The sequence below is a fragment of the Rhinoderma darwinii genome, chromosome 1, assembly GCF_050947455.1.
Source record: "Rhinoderma darwinii isolate aRhiDar2 chromosome 1, aRhiDar2.hap1, whole genome shotgun sequence".
In the NCBI taxonomy this organism is placed as follows: domain Eukaryota; kingdom Metazoa; phylum Chordata; class Amphibia; order Anura; family Rhinodermatidae; genus Rhinoderma; species Rhinoderma darwinii.
The window spans coordinates 311,906,376-311,929,546 of record NC_134687.1 but is presented as its reverse complement, the minus strand read 5'-3'; the positions used below and the strand labels follow the sequence as shown (position 1 = coordinate 311,929,546).

The 23,171-nt window shown below is 39.8% G+C and overlaps 1 protein-coding gene across 1 annotated transcript in view; it reads right to left on the bottom strand.

Annotated features, from left to right (window-relative positions):
• The window catches only part of LOC142741974 (coiled-coil domain-containing protein 17-like), a 51,816-nt gene that overhangs the window by 7,033 nt on the left and 21,612 nt on the right, over positions 1–23,171 (bottom strand). Inside the window, exons 5-10 of the mRNA XM_075851309.1 lie at positions 18,862–18,987; positions 16,494–16,633; positions 11,207–11,347; positions 2,090–2,271; positions 1,898–1,983; positions 328–537 (exon numbers count right to left, since the gene is read on the bottom strand). Coding sequence (XP_075707424.1) covers positions 328–537; positions 1,898–1,983; positions 2,090–2,271; positions 11,207–11,347; positions 16,494–16,633; positions 18,862–18,987 — 885 coding nt within the window. The remainder of the gene's footprint in view (positions 1–327; positions 538–1,897; positions 1,984–2,089; positions 2,272–11,206; positions 11,348–16,493; positions 16,634–18,861; positions 18,988–23,171) is intronic.

Here is a 23,171-nt window from a genome sequence, read left to right as displayed (position 1 = left end):
TGGAGACAACACTTGTGTGCGGAAAGGAGTAGCAGCCACCAACCATGTAATTAGCATTCGGCACGTGCTTTTGAACAGCACCCCAAAAGGCAGTTCGGGGAAACATTCAGCGGCTGCAATAGCTTACTATAAAAGCATCTTATTGATGCTTTTTCTAAAGGGGTTTGTCTGATGACAGATTCCCATTAAAAATCTGATACAGTTTGGAGGGGATTAAGATTTCTTATTAACTTACGTATGTTCAAATAGTACAATATAAATGGATGTAAAATGTAACATAATTACATTTCATTCAATAATATAAACAACCAATATATGAATAAGTACCTGGGAACAGCTTGCTTTGTAGCCAGAATTGCTATATTCTGTTTTTTGCTGTCGTAGAACTTGGTTTGGGAAGCATCACAATACACCGGTGGAAGGATAGAAGGATTTCCCATTTCCTGCCCCCCACTACACAGGCTGACAGCTATTCTGCATACTCGGTAAGATGGGTCAAGTCCAAGAAGATAGTCATAAAATACTACAAAGCCAGAACTGGAAGTCAAGAGTAAAAAAAATCAGCATAGAGAAACAAAGCAGCCAAATTGTGTTTTGTAGTAACAAAAACCTAAACAAAAAACTACTTGAACTACATCGATTTTTTTGCATATTTGTTCTACAAGAAAATGTTAGAGTTTATAACATTGAGGCATACGTATCAATGCAATTGCACCAGTAACAGCGCTGTATTCCTTAAATACCCCAAATATTGAGGAATAAAGTGCATGCTACGTTGAATTGACATACTCTTGTACCATTCAGTCGTGCCTCACTATTAGTAAATATACCCCATTGTGTTGAAACTGCCTTCCTAAAGCCCCTAATACACTGGCCGATTTTGGCCGGTGCAGCGAACGCCAATCAACAAGACATTGTTGATCGGCGCTCGTTTGCTCCTGTCAGAAGGAGCTATGGATGGGTACGAACGCTCGTTACTCCGATCACTCGTCCCCATACATTATTATCATGTCAGCAGCGCGTCTCTTTTTACACAGGGAGATGTGCTGCCGACAACGATAATAGTTAACTTTTTTTAAACGATACGATCAGCAGATAAACGAACGTTTGCACAGGACAATAATCGACAACGAGTGTTCTATGAACGCTTGTCTGCCAGATAATCAACCAGTGTAAAACCCGCTTTAGAGTGATACAGAGATTGATTATTTACTTGTATATGTCCACATAGAACTATATACATGGGTACAAAACATATATATACACTGATATGTGGATATATATAAGTAAACACAACTGTGAACCCCAAGATCTACAATAAGGGACCAAAGTAGAACAAAACGTATATTAGAGACTTTAGGGCTCATTCAGATGAGTGTGTATCACGTCTGTGTGACGGCCCTTAAAACGGCCATCACACGGACTCATGTATTTCAATGGAGCCATTCACACGACCCTTGTTTTAACGGAGCGTGTGAAGGGTCAGTGAAAAAATAGGACATGTCCTATATTTTTGCGCTTCACGCATGCCTCCATAGACTCTAGTCTATGGGGGATGCGTGATAACACGTCACACATGGGTGCACCTCGGACGTGAAAAACTAGGGTGGCCACGTTCGTGTGAATGTAGCCTTAGAGTTTATTAGGATTTAGAGTTTGAGCCATATCTATAAAGAAAAGTGTATAGAACCCCTGCATAAAAGATACCTAATGTCCCAATAATATTTTATTCTAAATGTTTAATACTATACTTTATGTGGGCTGGTACATACGTTTAGGGAGACAATAAGATCACTTCCTTGAATCAAGTATAATCGAGTGGCTCAGGTAGGTTTGTCGCCAATAGAAATGTAATCATAACGGTCCTAAAGGGTTGGTAATTACCAAGAATACTCACATTGGATCATACGGAGCAAGCTCTAGTCCATGGCTGAGATTTGAAAAATGTCCGCCAAGATTTGGAGTGTTGGGTTTGTTAATTTCCTGTAGAGCAGTTACAATAAATCATCGTCATTGGCTTGTGTCTGTTTACAGGTTTCTAATTTAACAATTTTATCTGCAAATTTTGAACAAAGGCATTCAGAGTTACCATCGAATAAAGTATATCCAGCTGTGGTATGGCTCGTTGAGTAACAGATGTTTTAATACGACGCTTTAGCTTCTGAATTTCCAATTCTTGCTTTAACACTTCTAATTCTGCATTTAAGGTCTTTACATTATGTTTGGTTTGCTCTTTCAAAAACCGGGGGAATTGAAGGGTCTTCTCAACCTCTGTTTATGAAAACACATAGTACAACAAAATGTAAATGTTCAAAGTAAAATCAATAAAATCATAATATACTTCCCATATGGACACTGAAAGGCATATTTACTTATTAGTAAGAACTAATGTATCAACTACCATAAATTATTACAGGCTTCACTACACAGTCTCTTCACTACAGCACACAACACAGCGCTGTCCATGTCCATGCCATTGTGTCTGATACCACAGCTCAGCCACATTTATTCGAAACAGGTTGAGATGGGGCTGACCTGCAGTTTCAGACACAGCTGCATTGATAAAAGAACTGCTACCCCTTCTTTCTGTAGATTGTTGAGGTACTAGGGATCAGACCCCATTAGTCACACATTGATGGTAGCGTTAAATTCTGAAAAGCTTTTTTATGCCTTGAAGAGGTTGGCCAACGAAAACTATTTATCACCTATCCACAGGGTAGGTGATAAATGTTTGATCGCTGGGGGTCCCACCATAGAGACCCCCACATATCACGAGAATGAGGGTTCCGTGTGGCCCAATTTAATGCAACAGCAGTCATACGTGCGCACAACCCTCCATTCACTGTCTACAGGACTACCGCTCCATTTAAATGGGGGACACGGAACCCTCATTTTCATGATCGGTGGGGACCCCTGCAATCATACATTTATCACCTATCCTGTGGATATGTAATAAATGTTTTTCGTGGGTCAAACCCTGTAAGTAATAGAAAAAATAAGTTGGGGTTTTATAAGCAGTGAGCCTTCAAATATCATTTCTTTGGACAATATTTGAAAATTCTAAGTAGTTTTTTCATAGCCAATGGCATATAACATATGATGATAGTACTGTCATTGTGAATTATACAATCAATTTAATATTTTACTTGGCCAGCAAAATGTATCTCTTGCACTTTTAGTTTTAGTCTTTTTTTAGTCACTTAGGACAACTTAAAGGAAATGTGTCATGATTTTTTTTATTATTATTAATTTATATGTTTTTATGTAATAAAATATTTTATTTACTTTATTTATTTTTGTCACAAAATGACGTTTTTTATTTACATGTTTTTATTGTACTGGGGGCTGCCATTTTTTATTTCATCTGTGTATGTGTCACTTCACGACACATACACAGATGAAATATGGCAGCTACAAGGCATAGGACATAATGAACGGGAACCGTTCGTTACATCCTCTGCCGTCTAGCTCTGTACTGTGCATGCCCTGTGGCAGAGCGACCCAGCATAGAAGCTGGTTTGTAGGTGGAAAGCCAGCGCCATTTTGGTGAAGACCGGCCGATTGGTGTGTGTGGGTGTGTGTATGTTGTGTGTGTGTGCTGCATGTCTATCTATCTATCTCATATATATTGATATATAGTATAGTTGTAGGCTGGGGGGGTACGTGTGTGTGTGTGTGTGCGTGTGTGTGTGTGTGTGTGTGTGTGAGATTATGTGTATGTGGCAGAGCATTGGGGGGTGGTGGTTTTTTTTTATGGAGCGGCTGCATGTGTGGGGGAGGCTTGTGGGGGGAGCTCCATGATGCGCCAGAATTACTAATATTTCTGCTGCATCTCTAGTTCCCGTCCCAGTTCATTGACCTTTCTTTTGCGGCACAAAGGGAAGATAGACATCTGCTGTAGGTGAGTATAAGTATTTTTATTTTTGATATTACTAACTTTATTTTTTTGTTTTGCAGATTCCGCTGGACCTATTGGAGTACATTGTAGATTCGTTGGACTACTGCGATAATCTACGGGTTGTTGTTTTTTGGGGGTTTTTTAAATAAATAAAATGGTTAACGAGGGTCTTGTGGGGGAGTGTTTATCTCAATAAAAAAAATATTTCCTTATGTCTGTTTTTTTAATACTTTATTAGCGCCTTAGTAATGGCAGTTGTCTGTTTGACAATGTCCATTACTAAGGTGGGGCTTAGCCAGTAAAAAGGCTTGCAGTAAAACCCCAATATTACCCCGGTACCCACTGCCACGAGGGGTGCCCAGAAAGAGCTGGGTACAATCCAGTACCCGACCATCTGTATCGATGGTCGGGTACCAGGGCGGCAGCAGGCTGGTATTATGAGGCTGGGAAGGGCCAAACCGTGGCCCTTCCAACCCTGGGAATGCTAGGCTGCTGCTGCTATGTTGTATCTGGCTTGTTACGAAAAATGGGGGGTCACGCCACGTAGATTTAAAAAAAAACAAAAAAAACAATGAATCATTTTCATAACCAGCCAGATACAACATAGCAGCAGCAGGCTAGTATTACCAGGGTGGGAAGGGCCACTATTTTTGGCCTTTCCCAGCCTAATAATACCAGCCTGCAGCTGTCCCGGTACCCGACCATTGCTACAGATGGTCAGGTATTGGATTATACCCGGCTCTTCCCGATACCCCTGGTGGCGGTGGGTAGTGGGGTAATAATGGTGGGAAGTTAGTGCTAGCCTTTTTATTGGTTAGCACTAAGCCCCGCCTTAGTAATGGACGTAGTCAAACCTACAACTGCCATTATTAATGTGCTAATAAAGTATTAAAAAACATAGACATAACTCCCTGTTCACACAGAGATTTTTGGCGCAGAAACCACATTGGAATCAGCGCCATAAAACCACTGAAATTGCCCCACATTGATTTCAATGTGATGCAGAGGCGTCTTCTTACAAGGCGGATTTCTCACTCACGGGAAAAAAAGCAGCGTGTCCTTTTTTTGGCGCAGCTTTCACCTTTGACCTCCTTTTGAAATCAATAGGAGATAGAAAAAAGCCGCAGCGCTCGTATCCAAGCATTTTTCATAGCGTTTTTTGCCCACGGTCCTTGCATTAGATGGCCGGGGCAAAAACCGCACCGAAAACCGTGGACAAAAATGCCTGAAGGGATTTTGAGGCAGATTTTTTTTCTGCCTGCAAAAAACTGTGTGAACAGGGCCTAAGAGTGTATACACATAGTGCTCGTTTGCCGCGTTTTCCCACGTGGCCGAAAAGCACATCGAAAAACGTATGCGTGTTTATGGCAATTTTTTAAATGCGGTTTTTGGCTGCGTGGCGGAAACGTGGCAAAACCGCACTGTGTGAATACACACTTACAAAATACTTTTTTTTATTGAAATAAAAACTCCCCAAGCAACCCTCGAAAAAAAAATCGATCAACGTAGTCCAAACGGTCCAGCGGAACCTGCAAAAAAAACTAATTAGGTGAATAATATGAAAAATAAAAAAAACTTACCTACAGCAGACTTCTGTCTTCTCCCTTTTTAAAATACAGGCGTTTTTCCACATGTTTTTTGGCGCATAATTAGGACTCTCACTGACTATGGGAACATTTGGAGCATTTTACACACCATAGAATAGACTCGACGTCTCTTTTTTATGCAACACGCTTTTTAACAACGATCGCGTACAAAAGCGCGTTGTATGTACTAACAGCTTGCTTTACCATTGATGTAAATGGGAAGCTTAAAATACACGCTGTGTGAACCTGTCAACTGATAAGTCATTCACAAAAGGGTCTTCCCTCTTGACTGTCATCATTCTCAGCCTTTTGGTGTGTTCTAGAGCTCTGCCAGCTGCCATTGTAAAATCACTCCCAAAATAGAGCTGGACACTGCTTAGCAATTTGGAGACACCTTTTCCTGATTTGTAGAGAAAAATAGGGAGGGGGTGAGTCTCCCTCACACATTTAGGCCTTATTCACACGAACGTGTGCGTATTGCGCGAGCAAAAAATGCGACGTTTTGCGCGCATAGCAGTTCTGTGTGGCATCAGTATTTGGTGCGTGCCTGCGTGATTTTCGCTCATATGGCATCGTTATGACACTCTGTTTTTATGTTTACAAACATAAAAGCAGGAGGTGCTTTTATTTTTTCATTCATTTATTTTACAACTGTAGCGCGAATCATGCGCGTGCTGCGTGAAAAACGGACAAGTATAGGACATGTTGTGAGTTTTACGCAGCAGACACGCGCTGCGTGAAAATTACGGACAGTCTGAACGTCCCCATTGCCTAACATAGGTCCGTGCGACGTGTGTGATTTTCACGAGCGTATCACGGACGTAAAATACGTTCGTGTGAATAAGGCCTTACAGCATTTGTAAGTCCAGTTGCTTTGCCTGATTCACCTTGCTGTAATTCTTGGAAGTGCTCCCTCTGGTGGCCAACATAGGAAAACATGCCAAATTATTATTTCATGTTTAATACTTTCCACTTTGTGTAAGAAAAAAAAAATACACCAGAAAAACTAAAAAAAATATAATAAAAATAAGTAACTTGCTTGAATTGTTTTTTAAATTCACGACACATTAAACAGGCTATGTAAAGGCTTTGAAAGCGAATTTTGTTAAAATAAAAATGTCAGTGTGTTTTGTGCAACTTTCAAATTAGCTTTTATTAAAAATTATTTTTACTTTGAGATACAGCTGCTCTGTATTCTCTATACAGAGCAGCTGTATCATTTGTTGAATCCTGTTACCGGCAAGTCCGCGGTACTGACAGGTTCAGTGTCACTGGCATGTAAGATCCACCTGTTAGCCATCACATGTAAGTTCATAACTTAGATGTGATAGACTACAGGTGGATCCTGCATGTCAGACACGCAGGACCCGCTGACACTGAACCCATCAGTTATAAAAGTTATAAAAGCTCATTTGAAAGTTGCACAAAACACAATGACTGACATTTTTATTTTAAAAAAAACTTTAAAGCTTGAGTCAAACACGCAGTTTATTATCTGTTGTAACTAGGAGATGCCTCACCCATGTTTATATACACTATCACAACCTTTTCACTTATTACACCCCTCTTACTTAAAACATTAAAATGCATTAACCTGCATTAGTCACTGTGTGCAAATATAATGTGGTAGAAACACTAGACCGTTTCATAATCTCTTTTTCATTCACAGTACAAACATATTGGTCAACTGCCAAAAGACAGCTCCAAGGAAAATATTTATTATAGTAAAATTCTTCTGCACATTAGTTTGAGAATTAAATTTTTATTCCTGTCAACTATAAATTAGAACACGGAACTAGAACTATAAAATATAAATATATTGTAAAGGATCTGCCAGGCACAGCTTCTGTATCCACGCCCATAGATAATCAGTCTGCACCTGCTTCTATATCTGTGAGACTGACTGCATCTTCCACAACTCAGGATGGCAGGCTTAGGAGTGGGAGAGCCTATCACAGCCTGGCCAGACGGAGCTAGCTCCCTCCCTCTGTCTATTTATACCTGCCTTTCCTGTTCCTCCTTGCTTGTGATTCTTCTCGGTTGGTTTCCTGGCCCAGCTGCAGCTTCTGAACTATTTGACCCCGCTTCATATTGACCCTGGCTTACTGACTACTCTCCTGCTCTGCGTTTGGTACCGCGTACACTCCTGGTTTGACTCGGCTTGTTCACTACTCTCCTGCTCTGCGTTTGGTACCTCGTACACTCCTGGTTTGACTCGGCTCGTTCACCACTCTTGTTGCTCACGGTGTTGCCGTGGGCAACTGCCCCTTTTCCCTTTGCTTCTGTGTAGCCTTGTCTGTTTGTCTGTCGTGCACTTATTGAGCGTAGAGACCGTCGCCCAGTTGTACCCCGTCGCCTAGGGCAAGTCGTTGCAAGTAGGCAGGGACTGAGTGGCGGGTAGATTAGGGCTCACTTGTCTGTTTCCCTACCCCCGTCATTACATATATATCTAATGTATGTAGATCGATCTATCTATCTCATATCTATCTATCTCAAATCTATCTCATATCTATCTATCTCATATCTATCTATCTCATATCAATCTCATATCTATCTATCTATCTCATATCTATCTATCTCATATCTATCTCATATCTATCTATCTCAAATCTATCTCATATCTATCTATCTCATATCTATCTATCTCATATCTATCTCATATCTATCTATCTCAAATCTATCTCATATCTATCTATCTCATATCTATCTATCTCATATAAATCTCATATCTATCTATCTATCTCATATCTATCTATCTCAAATCTATCTCATATCTATCTATCTCATATCTATCTATCTCATATAAATCTCATATCTATCTATCTATCTATCTATCTATCTATCTATCTATCTATCTATCTATCTATCTATCTATCTATCTATCTATCTCAAATCTATCTCATATCTATCTATCTCATATCTATCTATCTCATATCTATCTCATATCTATCTATCTCAAATCTATCTCATATCTATCTATCTCATATCTATCTATCTCATATCAATCTCCTATCCATCTATCTATCTATCTATCTATCTCATATCTATCTCATATCTATCTATCTATCTCATATCTATCTATCTCATATCTATCTATCTATCTATCTATCTATCTATCTATCTATCTACCTATCTATCTATCTACCTATCTATCCATCCTGTATCGGTATGTACATATATATATATATATATATATATATATATATATATATATATATAAAGAAAAGCGGATCCACAGTACAGTTTCTTGGCATTAAAAATAGATTTATTGAAATCCTAGGCCCATATGACAGTTTGCTTAGGCTCCATAGCAAGCTTTATGACTGGCCGGTTTTAATTCAAGCCGCCAAGCAGCAAAACCAAGTATAAAACAATTACATGTGGCTCATGCTGTACGATAAATCTGGTGAGTGTTGCTAGACATGTCACACACTTTTTAACTTTACGCATCTCTTGGTTGGTTTATTGCGGCAGGGTGTGTGTGCCGTTTGGCAACGTCAATGAATGAGAGTTAATTCAGTCAGAGAAATGTCATAGAGTAAGTTGTTGTAATTTGCTAAATCGTGCGGCCATAAAGGGTGTATTAATTCATGGCCGCACGATTTTGCAGATAAAGGGAGGGTTTACCCGCGTTAACATGTGGCCACTAACAGGCTGTTTGGTGCCGGCGCGGTTGTTAGCTGCGTTGCGACCGTGTCAGGGCCTCTCCGTGTGGCCCTACCCTTAGGCCTTATTCACATGAACAAGTGCGTTTTGCAGTTCCGTGTGTCATCAGTGAATGGTGCGTGGCTGCGTGATTTTCACGCATATGCCGTCCTTATGACACGCGGTTTTGATGTTTAGAAAAATAAATGAAGGAAGTGCTTTTATTTTTTCCTTCATTTCTTTATCTACTGTTGCGCGAATCTCACGCGACACACGGAAGTTCTTCCGTGTGCTGTGCGTGATTTTCACACACCCATTGACTTCAATGGGTGCGTGATACGCGAAAAACACCCAAGTATAGGACATGTCGTGTTTTACGCAGCGGACACGCTGCGTGAAAATCACGGAATGTCTGAATGGCCCCATTGACTAACATAGGTCCGTGCGACACGCGTAATTTTCACGCGTGTATCACGAACTTTAAACACGTTCGTGTGAATAAGGCCTTAGGGTGCTTTTTACACTGGCCAATTTGGGCCGTAAAAATTAGTGCTCGTCTGCTCTTTTCACAAGGAGCTATGATCGGTAATGTATGGGTACGAGCGATCGTTACTACCCATGCATTTCCATCATGTTGGCAGCACATCTCCCTGTAAAAGGGCCTTAAAGCGAAGGTGTCATGAATTTTTTTTATCATATTGCTTCTAATATGATATTAACATAAATTTTATTTATTTGTGTTCTCATGTTCTACTTTTTACTTTTTTCTTACTTTTACTTCTCTATGGGGGCTGCCATTTTTTTTCCATCTCTGTATGTGTCGATTAACGACACATACAGAGATGGAATACGGCACATACAACCCCATAGAGAATGCGAACGGGAGCCGTTCCATTCTCTGAAGCGTACGCCATCTGTGTGGGAACGGCGCATGCTCCTTCGCAGAGCGAAATCCGGTGCCATGTTCATGTGGACCGGAAGCCACTGCCAGACAGTAAGATGACGACTTCCGGCCGCAGCTTCCGGCCATATGTTCAAGGAATAGGAGCGGAGGCGGCGGCGGCAGGAGAAGGTAATTTATGTTCTGTATGTGATGTGTGTATTATATTCGTGTATGTTCGTGTTATACTGTCGTCTGAGCACTGTATCTAATCCTCCTACACTGTGCAGTCGCTCAGAAAATGGCGGCACACAGTGTAGGAGGTTTGAAGATTCAGACCCCTCCTTCTCCTGGCACTAGCCAGAATAAGGGAGGGGGTATTGTGTGAGGACACTAGAGAGAGTGTGTCTACACCAAATTTGCAGCATAAAGCAATGAGGTTGCTTTACCACATTGACCATGCTGCAATTTTGGGAACTGCTCCCTCTAGTGCTCAGCACATGGAAATGTTATAAATTAGAATCTAATTTATAATATTTCCTGACTTGTGAAAAAATGTAAAAAATTAAAACAACGTGCAATCACGTAAATAATAATAGTTTAACTAAAAAAAAAATATAAAAAAATTCTAGCGACACATTCCCTTTAACAGTGGGGACACATACAGAGTTTTATTTGTGTTTATAGTGTAACTATGCTGTCTTATCTAGGCCTCTAGCAGTACAATAGAGCTGTCATTAAATTCCCTCGCCCTCTGCTGACCCTTTGTTTTATATAGAGAGTCAATTAGAAAAAGAAAAAAAATCTTAAAAAAACATGTTTATAATAAAAAAAGAGATTAAAATATAATTACATTTTCTCATGATTCAGTCCCTTTAGTAGAAGTCTAATAAACTAAGAATTATAATAGAATAACTTCCCAAAAGAATGCTCTAGCGATTACGCCTGAGCTCTCAGACTATAAACAATTATATAAGAGCTCTCAATCTGTTTTCTCCTGTGTACAGATATAATATTATTAGGAGCATTAAGGCATAGAACTCTACAAATTTCAGACATTATTGTCGGCTTATACAATACTACTGTGTAAATACTGTATCTGTATGCAGTGCTCAGAGTAGTTGTGCAGTATACGTTTTATAATTTCCTCCTTAGGGAATCGCCTCACTGTAAATTTGAAAATAGTTCACACCGTACCTCCATTTGTTGTTCTGGGAATCCTGCTATTTCTTTGCTTATGAAGCTGAAGTTTGAAGAGTTCATCCTCTAATTGTTGATTTTCAATTTCAAGAGTAATTAATTTTTCATTCAAGTCCCATTTTGTAGTTGTGTATCCTTCTAAACATGGAAAGAGTAAAGACAAAAAGAAAAGACAAATTGTATATAAAGAGTATTGTGTCAAGAGAGTAAGGGTGGCTTTCCACCAGCGGTGCGCAACCTGCACAACTACCTCCCAAAATACAGCTGTTAAAAAGATCCAGGCAAAACTATTTCTGTAGAAGAAAAAAGAGAAATGATCCAGCGCTGTATAGGGATAAAAGGGATACTACGTTCCCACTTTTATTGGTACGAAAATTCTTTACAATTTGGCAAGAGACGCAGTGTCAGGGTGGTTTGAAGTACGGGCTGTTGCCCGAAGCCTACGCGTTTCGAACACCGGCAGTGTTCTTATTCATGGCAGAAATCCTATTTCTGTATTATGCCTAGTGCAGGCTTAAAGGGGTGGTTCATGACTGTATGCTCTTTCAATCCCTATGTCATGCACATCAGATCAAGCCAAGAGTTCTACTATTTATGTCGGAATTCCCATCTGAGACATTTTGGGGATATTGTGGCCCTTGGGAGTGATGTGACAATGTCGCCCATAAAAGGTTCTGCACTCCTGCTATTGGCCATGCTCACAAAGCATATTTTGTAGGCAGAAAGATAACGACGCATAATACATGTCAAAAACGCTTTTAATTTATGTGTTTTTTTATGATTTTGCCACTATTTTTCATGTGTTTTTAGCCTTCCATTAAATTCAATGGGCTACATAACACGAAAAAACGTGCCAAGAATTGACATGGCACTTTTTGTTTTACATGACACGTAATTTAATTATACACATGTAAGAAAAACAATGGGAAGTCAATAGGAAGCTTTAGACAGGCGCTTCTTAAAGCACACTTTGGCTGATAAAACGCACCAAAAAAAGTCTGTGTGAACAGGGTTCGATTTAATTTTCTGAATGTATAAAGATTCGTGGACTACCTATACTAGTCAAAATCGTAATTGCAAATATTTAGTGTTAACAATTTTTATTGTAAGATCAGAAAAAAACGCTGTGTGTAAATGCAATCACTCGATGATCTTTCAATTTAAATGGGTATTGCCATGCATAATTTTAACTTTTCTCCACTCCTCTTTACGACGTGACTACGACTTTGTCGCAATATCAAATAATCACCACATGCAAAGGGGTGTCATACTCTACCGTCACAAACAGGAGCTATAGTTTAAAAAAGCAATCAAATCGCAAAATTTTACGTATTAAAGCACGTATTAAAGAGGCTCTGTCACCACATTATAAGTGTCCTATCTCTTACATAAGGAGATGGGCGCTATAATGTAGGTGACAGTAATGCTTTTTATTTAAAAAAACGATCTATTTTCTTAACGTTAGGAGCGATTTTTATTAACTTTTTTTGGGGGAGATTATAAAAAAAAACTGAAATTCCACCATTGTTCTATGCGTTTTTAAATTGACGCCGTTCACTGTGCGGCGTAAATAACATGTTACCTTTATTCTATGGGTCGGTACGATTACGGCGATACCACATATGTAGAGGTTTTTTATATTTTACGACTTTTGCACAATAAAAACACTTTTGAACTAAAATTATTTGTTTTTGCATCGTTGCTTTCCAAGAGCCGTAACTTTTTTTATTTTTCCATCAATGTAGTGATCTTTTTGGCTTGTTTTCTGTGGGACGAGACGTAGTTTTGATTGGTACTGTTTTGGGGTGCATGGGACTTATTGATTCATTTTTATTATGACTTTTTTTGGGGGCAATGGAAAATGGTGGCAATGGTATTGTTTTTTGCGGTTTTTTTTACGGTGTTCATCTTGCGGTTTAAATTACATATTAACTTTATTAATGGAGTCATTACGGTCGCCGCGATACCATATATGTGTACTTTTATTTATTTTTTACACTTTTACTAAATAAAACAACTTTTTATGGAAAAAAATGGTTTTATTTATTTTTTTACTGTAATTTTTATTAATAATCTTTATTTCACATTTATTATTTATTTCATTAGTCCCACTAGGGGACTTTACTGTGCAATCTTCAGATCGCTGCTATAATGCTCTGGTATACTTCGTATACCAGAGCATTATTGCCTGTCAGTGTAAATCTGACAGGCAATCTGTTAGGACGTGCCTCCGGCGCGTCCTAACAGGCATGTGTCCAGGGCAGACCTGGGGGCTTTTATCAAGCGCCCGGCTGCCATGACAACCCATCGGAGACCCGCGATTGCATTTGCGGGCCGCCGATGGGGGACAGAGGGAGCTCCCTCCCTCTGTAAACAAGTTAAATGCCGCGGTCGCTATTGACGGCGGCATTTAACGGGTTAAACAGCTGCGATCTAAGTAAACTTCGATCGTGGGCATTGGAGCAAGAGCTCAGCTGTCATCAGACAGCTGAGCCCCGGCTCCAGCCTGCACGGGAGACCCGTGCAGGACTTAGACTACGCTCACGTGAAAAGGCATCAGCCTAGCCTAAGGCCCCTTAGTGACGAACGTGAAAAGGCGTATTGTTGGTCACTAAGGGGTTAAACCAAAGAAGAAAGGACCTTAAAGGGACAGTGTCATGATTTATTTTTTAAATTAATTTATGTGTTTTTTTTAAATAAAATATTATATTGACTTTTTTTAATTTTTCACACACACACAAAGTTTTTTTTATTAACTCTTACTGTACTGGGGGCTGCCATGTTTTATTTCATCTGTGTATGTGTCTCTTAACAACATATACACAGATGGAATACGGCAGCACAGTGCATAGGACACAATGAATGGGAGCCGTTCATTGCATCTGCCATCTGGCTCTGTACTGCGCAGGCGCAGTTAAGAGCCACTCAGCAGAGAAGCTGGTTTGTAGGAAGATAGCAGGCACCATTATGAAGACCGGCTGCACTGCATGTAAGGTGTGTGTCTCTGTCTGTCCCTTCATCTCTCTCACACAGACCACCCCTCGCGACCCCCACCCCCGTGTGTGTGTAGCATTGCTGTGTGTGTAGCATTGCTGTGTGTTTGTGTGCAGCAGAGCTGTGTGTGTCTGTGTGTAGCAGAGTTCTGTATGTGTGTCTGTGTATAACATAGTTGTGTGTGTGTGTCTGTGTGTAGCAGAGCTGAGTGTGTGTCTGTTTGTAACAGTGCTGAGTGTGTGTGTCTGTGTGTAGCAGTGCTGTGTGTGTGTCTGTGTGTAGCAGATCTGAGTGAGTGTGTGTGTCTGTGTGTAGCTGTGTTGTGTGTGTGTCTGTGTGTAGCAGAGCTGAGTGTGTGTGCATGTGTGTAGCAGTGCTGTCTGTGTGTCTGTGTGTAGCAGTGTTATGTGTGTGTCGGAGTTCTGTGTGGGTGTGTCTGTGTGTAGCAGAGCTAGGTGTGTGTCTGTGTGTAGCAGAGCTGAGTGTGTCTGTGTGTAGCAGAGTTGTGTATGTGTGTCTGTGTGTAGCAGAGCTGAGTGTGTGTGGAAAGGAATTGACTCAACATTTCTTTATTTACACAACACGTTTTTTAAAACGCGTTTGTAAAAAAGGGCGTTGTATGTACTAACAGCGCACTTTACCAATTATGTAAATAAAAAGCGTAATCAAGCGTTTTTTGATGCGGTTTTTGGCAAGCAAAATGCGCAAAGAAACGTGTCAAATACACGCCATGTGAACCTGTCAACTGAAAAGTCATTCACTTCACTTTCATCATTCTAAGGGTATGTTCATACGCAGTGTTTTCAGCCATTTTTCGGGCCGCAAACGTCCCGAAAAATGGCTGAAAAATCCGAAGCAGAACGCCTATAAACATCTGCCCATCGGTTTCAATGGAAAATACAGCGTTTTTCAAAAACGGCACGTAAAAAGACGCACGCCAAAAAGAAGTGCATGTCACTTCTTGGGACGTTTTTGGAGCTGTTTTTCATTGACTCTATAGAAAAACAGCTCCAAAAACAGCCGTAAAAAACGCGGCCAAAAAAGCAAGTTTGATTAAAAAATGGCTGAAAATCAGGAGCTGTTTTCCCTTTGTTTAGTAAGCGTGTGAATATACCCTTAGCCTTTTTGTGTGTCCTATAGCTTCTGCCAGCTGCCATTTGTACAATCACTCCCAAAATGGCAGCCGGACACTGCTTAGCAATTTGAAGACACCTTTTCCTGGCTTGTAGGAGGCGGCGGGGTGAGATTCCCTCCCACATTTAAGGCAGCTGTGAGTCAGGTTGCTTTGCCTTATTCACCTTGCTGCAATTCTGGGAAGCGCTTCCTCTGGTGGCCAACATAGGAAAACATGTCAAATTATTATTTAATTTTTAATACTTTCCACCATGTGGAGGAAAAAAAAAATACAACAAAAAATTTAAAAAATATAATAGAAATAAGTAACTTACTTAAAAAAAAAAAAATTTAATTCATGACACATTCCCTTTAAATTGCAAAGGAATCAGACCAGGCAAAAGATACCAAGTCATGTGATCTGCCCCACAATACTCTATGTAATCGATGTACTACTGCTACTACTTGTACATAGAGTACAGCGGGGGCTGGTCACATGACGAAGAGTCATATCATCATCATCAAAGAAGACTGTACAACTAGACTTCTGGTCCCCCAGCAGCGCTGTAAAAATCTATGAAAATCTCAGAATTAGCACGACGGGGGACCGGAATGTATATTAGCGAGTATACTCACATACTCTAGTGAGTACACTGCTCATAATTTTTGGTCCTTACATAAGCCATTTAATATCTAACATTAGAAAACCACTTTAATAACTAAAACCCATACCTTTTTAAGGTACATAGAAATATGTTTTGATTCCTATTATATTGGATTACATGAATCTTCAAATCTGCCAGAGGCAGAAAAGAAAAAAATGAAACGAAACAGTTTTATGAAATATGAACACTTCCTTTTGAGTCAGTAATAAACCACACACATTCACAAAAGATTCTATCTGAAATATATAAAAATAAGAATTATCACGTCTAGATATTGGCTAGGTGTGAATTGTGCATTAGATGATTGAAGCAAAAGAAATGAAAATTTTTCCATGAAGTTGTCTAGCAGGTTATGGAAATTACACTAATGGATGCTGACCTGACTGAAGGCATGAATAGTTAATCATCAAAAGTATGTTACCCACAAAATGAGTCTTAAGTTCATACATAATACCTTATTTAAAAGATATTGTAAAAGCTGTCATGAATTAAAGATTAGGTATGTAACATACTTTTGTTTTTCTTCTTCCGAATGGAGCGCACATGTTTCTCTCTTTGTTCTATGAGCTGTGCCTCAGTAAGAAGATCCTGTAAATTCGCCAAGATCATGTGATCATTGCCGCCATTCTGCAGATAAGTCATGCGTAATGCACTGTGTAAAAGAGATGGATCAAGACTTTTATTCAATAAAACAAAAAGTTGTTAAAAGTGTTTCTAGCGGCCCCTTTACAGCTCAAATTAACCCGGATCAATGAGTATCACACTTATCAATTATATATGCCATAAAATTGTGTTTTGTTTTTTTTTGGGGAGCTCGACTGATCTACCCATTGATCTTAAAAGACAATTAGCAGCTAAGTTGACTACGGTATTCATTCCGACAAAATGACGGAACCCTTGCACATCTGACACAAACGGAAACCATTGGCAACGGATCCGTCACCATTGAAATCAATGGTGATGGAAACAGTCAGTCAGGGCTCCGTTCCGACGGAAAGCTCAGAGGGAACGTCGGATCGGAGCCCTGACACAGATGTGAATAGCCTTACTGTTCTGAGAAGAGAGCGCATGTACAGTCGCTCTCATTAGAGATGAATGATGAAGATATAGAAACAGCCATGTGAGAATGCTTGGTTGTTTCCGAATCACCCATTCATTTCTATGGAGAGTGACTGCACTCAGCAGTCAGATTAGAGAGCAGCAATGCTAAAATTGACAAGGGATAGTAGGTAGGCGGCCCCTCTACAAATTTTGCGTTGAGCCCAGGAGCTTTAACCTATGCCTCTGTATAGCAATGAAAGAATACTTAGAAATTACAAGAAACAAAACCAGTTATATGTTACTTTTAGTATAAGCATTACTGTCCCTATAAGACTGTGTTCACATCACTGTTGCCCTCATGTTGAGGGGTTCCATCGGAGGTTTCCGCTTGGTTAACCCCTCAACGGAAAGGCAAACTGAAACCTCAGCTTCCGTTTCCCTCACCATTGATCTCAATGGTGACGGAAACGTTGCTAAAGGTTTCCGTTTGTCACCGTTGTGACATGGTTATGTTGTTTTGAGGGGTTAACCAGACAGAAACCTCAGACGAAACCCCTCAACGGAAAGGCAACGGTGATTTGAACAGGCCATAAGCCATACAGGCCATTTGTTTTCTGTAAACTTTACATAGGTTCAAAAGATAAAGGTTTTATCTTTTCCAAAATTTTTATATTTTTACAGAGATAAGAACAGCAAATACAACATATGTTGTCATAAGGCACAAATAAAACAGATCAAGACAACAGTGCCCATGTGGGCAGCTAACATTATGTATGTTAAACAGTGTAGGAGGACTACGAAGAGACATCGAGTCCAATCAGTAAGTATATGTAAAGTGTACATTGCATAACAAAAGGTTAGAATTACAGGACACGGTTGCAATATAACCGAAAATCAAAGAATTGAGGAGAGAGAAAAAAAAAAAGAGAGAGAAAGTAGGGAAAGTCTTCACCCTAATAATAGGGGGAAGTGAGAGATGAGGGGAGGGTAAGGGGGAAAGGTACAACCCGAAAGGTCATCCTATTGCAACAAACACTAGGAACCCCATATTAGAGGTGAATCATGGAAAATAGGGTCATTGTTGGATGAGCGTAGGAAATGCAGGGAAGCCATGTTTTTTCAAAGCGAGTGGTCGTGTCATTTAGGACACTAGAAAGGTATTCGTTGACCATGCAGGTATCCAATCTCTACTTGACAGAAGAGAAAGGTAGATTGGGGGATTTCTATGCTTGAGCTATGGTCTGCTTCGCCGCTAGGAGGATGAAGGTGAAAGTTTGAATTGTAGGCCCGTAAGACTCGGTGGTCAAAAATGCAATAGTGCTGTCCAAGGGTCCTGACCCATCGGAGTATGAAAGAGGGAGCGTGCTAGGTTGAAGATTCTTACCCAAAAGCGAACGGCCCAGGGGCAGGTCCACCAGGTATGCAACATGTCACCTATGTCTGAGCAACCACGGAAACAGGAAGCAGGGTATCCCTGGACAGCATGTGCAATCCAACCAGGGACAAGGTACCAGCGAGAGAGGACTTTATAGGCTGATTCCAAGGTCGTGATATTGGTAGAACAATGAGAGATCACGTCCTAGGAAGAGGACCAATCAGCTGAGTCATGTTTTTGTTGGAGATCCCTTTCCCAGTTAGCAACGTACGAATGTCTAGAGGGGGTTGAGCAGTTTGCTAATTTTTTTATATAAAATTGAGACTAGACCTGAATAGTGTGGGGAGCCGACGCAGATTTGTTCAAATTGTGTAAATTTAGTAAATGAGGAGTCCCGATGGATTAACGTGGAGACCCAATGTGAGAGTTGTAAGTGCGAGACCCAAAAGATAAAGGTTTTATACCTGATTTCAGAAGTCAAGCTTCCACCTCCATAAATTGGAATAAATGGCTGTTGATGAGGAACTGGAGCTCTTTCTATTTTTCGAGATGCTGGGGATTCACAGTGCCTGGTTGACATATCTCTTTTTCTAGAATACAAAGTCAAAATAATTAAACATCTAAAGCCATTTATAAGTTTATGATGAATTTGCCCTAGGTGCACCAAGATAAGAAAGCTAGCATTTTTTTTTTACAATTGTTTACAGTTTTAATATACTTTATTGTATATTTTGTTAAATATGGTCCCCCTGCATCATGTTTTATGGGGCTATGTTTGAATTTATGTTAATCCTCCAAGATTGCTCTATTGGTGGGACACGAAAAATGTCCATAGAAGGTCATACCTTTCATCCATAAAGCAGTCCATAGACAAATCAGATATAATGATGGTATTGTATCCCTGGCTGTATTATGAGGGTACTGTGGCTGGCTGTATTATGATGGCACTATAAATAACAGGATTATGAGAGCACTGTAGCTGGCTATTATAGGAGCCTTTCCCTGTTATGGGGCAATCGAGGCTGGCAATGTTATTGTTGGCACTGTTTCCGGAGCCCAGTGTCTGGGGGTGTTATGGAGGTATTATGTCCTGGTTATGGTTGCATTGACTGTTGCTACCATTACTAATAGGAAACTATTGAGACATATAGGCATGTCTATTAATCCCTCCTTTATTAAAAATAAAAGTGCGTACACATGACCCATGGTATATTAAGTAGTTAAAACACTGGTCAGGCTCTTTTATTTTCGAAATTTTAACCAAATCACAGACATCCCCTTTTACCTAATGCTATTACCACTAACATGGACTCTAAATGAGATCCTTTTCCAGACTGTAATCCTATTTAAAGTTTTGTTTTAAAGTTTTAATCACAATCCCAATTTTTAAACTATTCTATCTAAATGCCGTTTAAATGTGTTTTTGTATAAATGTTAGTTTGGGGAATGGGAAAAACAATGGGGAATATTTATCGATGCAACTACGCCAGTTTTCTGGACGTGAAATATGACTTGTTTCCCTCAATCAGTGTGCACCACTAAAATGTCAAACTGTTGTAAAGCACATTAGTGCGCCAGTATAATACTAATATATAACAGGCAAGCCATGTTGCCAAAGACTCACTTCTACTCTGATTGGCTGCAGAGATCACATGGTGTAACCACTTTAGCCATTCAGTGGAGGGGGGATCACTTCAGATGCACCTATCTTTGGCTCTATAGAAACTAAAACCATTGTTCTGATTACTTTTAAAGTTGAAAATCCCAAGCTTCGCAGTTCTAGGTGGTGTAGGACTGGAGATACGGGTAGTTAAATACATGGTTGGGAATGTGAGCTGCAAGTACAGATCCTCATATTTAAAACAACACCAGAATTATGGTTGTAGGTTCTATAGAGCCAAATATGGGGGCATCTGAAGTGACACCCCCCCCCCCCCTCCAGCCTCTCAGCCGGACTTTTCCTCAGATAACAGGAAGTGTGCGGCTCTTCTCAGCTAAGTTTCATATGACTTTCAAGGTGATTTTCTAACTTAAAGGGGTATTTCACACATCGTTTTTGTTAGCGCTGATTTTGACGTGGAAACCGCGTCAGAATCAGTGTCAGGAAACACCCCTTATTGATTTCAATGGGAAGCAGAGGCTTTGTTTTGCCTGGGTGGCTTTTGGCTGCTCGCGGTAAAAAAAGCGGCATGCTCTTTCTTTGAGCGGTTTCTGCTTCTGACTTCCCATTGAAATCAATAGGGGGTAGAAAAAACCTACGTTGGTCGTTTGAAGCATTTTTTTCTTTGCATTAAATTCAACGGCTAAAAAAAAACTGCAGTCAAAAAACGTCGGAAAAGAAGCGTCAGAAAACGCTGGCATTTAAAAATCTGCCTCAGGGATTTCTGAGGCAGATTTTTTTCTGCCTGACAAAAAACACTTTGAACTCCCCCTAAAAAGGGAAAGCTAAGAAGGGTATTTCATACCCTACCTGAGGGTGCTGTGGGTTTAGTGGTGAAAATGCTGCTGACAGGTTCCCTTAATAAATGTGTTGTTTTAGTGAACAGATTTATCCAAAATGTCTAAAAGATAAACTGTTTGTTGCCATAACAACCAATCACAGCGCAGCTTTTATTTTACCAGATCAGTTTATTTAAAGAAAAGATGAGCTCTGATTGGTTGCAATGGGCATGACAACATCACCTAGAGACAGACAGCAATGTAATACATGTACATACACACAAAGTGAATGAGCTGTTCAATAATAACAATAATTCCAACATTTTTCCTCTTCAGTTAGCCCATGGATGTCATGTAACCCTATAAACGAAATGCTGTAGGTCACATCGTGTATACTCAATAGCCCTCCTCCCCTTCTACTCTTCCGCTACAGGAAGAAGCGTATTAAGTGGAGGAGTCCACCAAGCTTGGGTGTAGAGCGGGTTACGTTGCGCCAGTAGAAGAGTATTGAGTAGGGCGGTCTATCACTATCTGGAGGTAAGTGTGTGAACACAGCCAGTATAATAGATATAGGGGGAAATATAAAACCATTAAAAAAAAATAAAAAAATAAATGTAAAGCAACATACGTCTCCTGACCTAGTAGAATTATCATCCTGCAAAGGCTTCCGCATTTTGTATTTTAATGGTTCATGAAAAATGAAAGAACTGACCAATAAAAGTTTTGTATTTGTGTCCATTGTATTTTTTGCACAATGAGCATACAGGGGGTAGAGTGGTGACACACAGGGGACAGTGATGGCATATAGGCAACAGAGTGGTGGCATACCCAAGGAACAATGGTGGCATACAGGTGGCAGAATGATGGCATATTAGGGGGCAGAGTTTTCTAGAGCTGTTGCATTTTTTTCACACAACGGGCTTTATTGCTAGTTAGTTAATACGTTCAATATGTCAAATGGCAAGATTAAAAGGTACAGTAATGAGTCATTCTATATCTTAAGGGTATGTTCACACGACAGCGTCCGTTACGGCTGAAATTACGGGGCTGTTTTCAGGAGAAAACAGCTCCGTAATTTCAGCCGTAATGGCATGTTGAGACGCTTTTTCGCTGCGTCAATTACGGACGTAAATGGAGCTGTTTTTCCATGGAGTCAATGGAAAATGGCTCCATTTAACATCTGAAGAAGTGACAAGCACTTCTTTGACGCGGGTGTCTATATACGCGCCGTCTTTTGACAGCGACGTGTAAATTTACGCCTCGTGGGAACAGACCAACGTAAAACCCATTGCTTTCAATGGGCAGATGTTTTTCCCGACGCTATCGAGCTGCATTTTCGGACTTAAATTGAGGCAGAAAACGCCCGAATTACGTCCGTAAATAAGCCGTGTGAACATACCCTAACTCTACATTTCCAAGCCCAGTCATAACTAGAATCATATTGAAATCTTGCAAGAGGTCATCAATAGAAAATATGTGATGACTGGAATTTTCTTAAACTGTTTTGGGAAGAGATAACCTTTATAAATGTCTGAATTAATAGAGACAATATTAACCCCTTGGAGACACAGTCAGTTTTAGCCATGTGGACACAGCCTATTTTTTTTAATCTGACATGTCCCAATTTATATGGTAATAACTTGGAGATGCTTTTACTTATCCAAGCGATTCTGAGATTGTTTTCTCGTGACATATTGTACTTTATGTTAGTGAAAAAATTAGATCGATAAATTCAATATTTATTTGTGAAAAACACAAACATTTAGAGAAAATGTGGAAAAATTAGCATTTTTCTAAATTTAAATATATCTGCTTGTACGACAGATAGTAATACCACACAAAATAGCTACTATTTCACATTTCCCATATGTCTTCTTTATGTTTGCATTGTTTTTTGAACATCCTTTTATTTTGGCAGCAATTTCTCACATTTTCAAGAAAATTTCAAAAGGCTATTTTTTCAGGGATCAGTTCATTTCTGAAATGGCTTTGAGGGCCTTATATTTTAGAAAGTCCCCATAAATCACCCATTTTAAAAACTGCACCCCTCAAAGTATTAAAAACAGCAGTTAGAAAGTGTCTTAACCCCTTAGGCGTGTCACAGGAATGCAAAGTGGAGATGAAATTTTTTTTTACGAAATTAATTTGGAATAATTTTTTTTCCTGTAACATAGACGATTTTACTAGAGAAACGCAACTCAATATTTATTGCCCAGATTCTGCAGTTTTTAAAAATATTCCACATGTGGCCCTAGCGTGCTAATGGACTGATTTTTTGCAGAATTAGTTGGAAGTAGGCCATGAAAATGAAAATCCTCATTTTTTCCCATAAAAT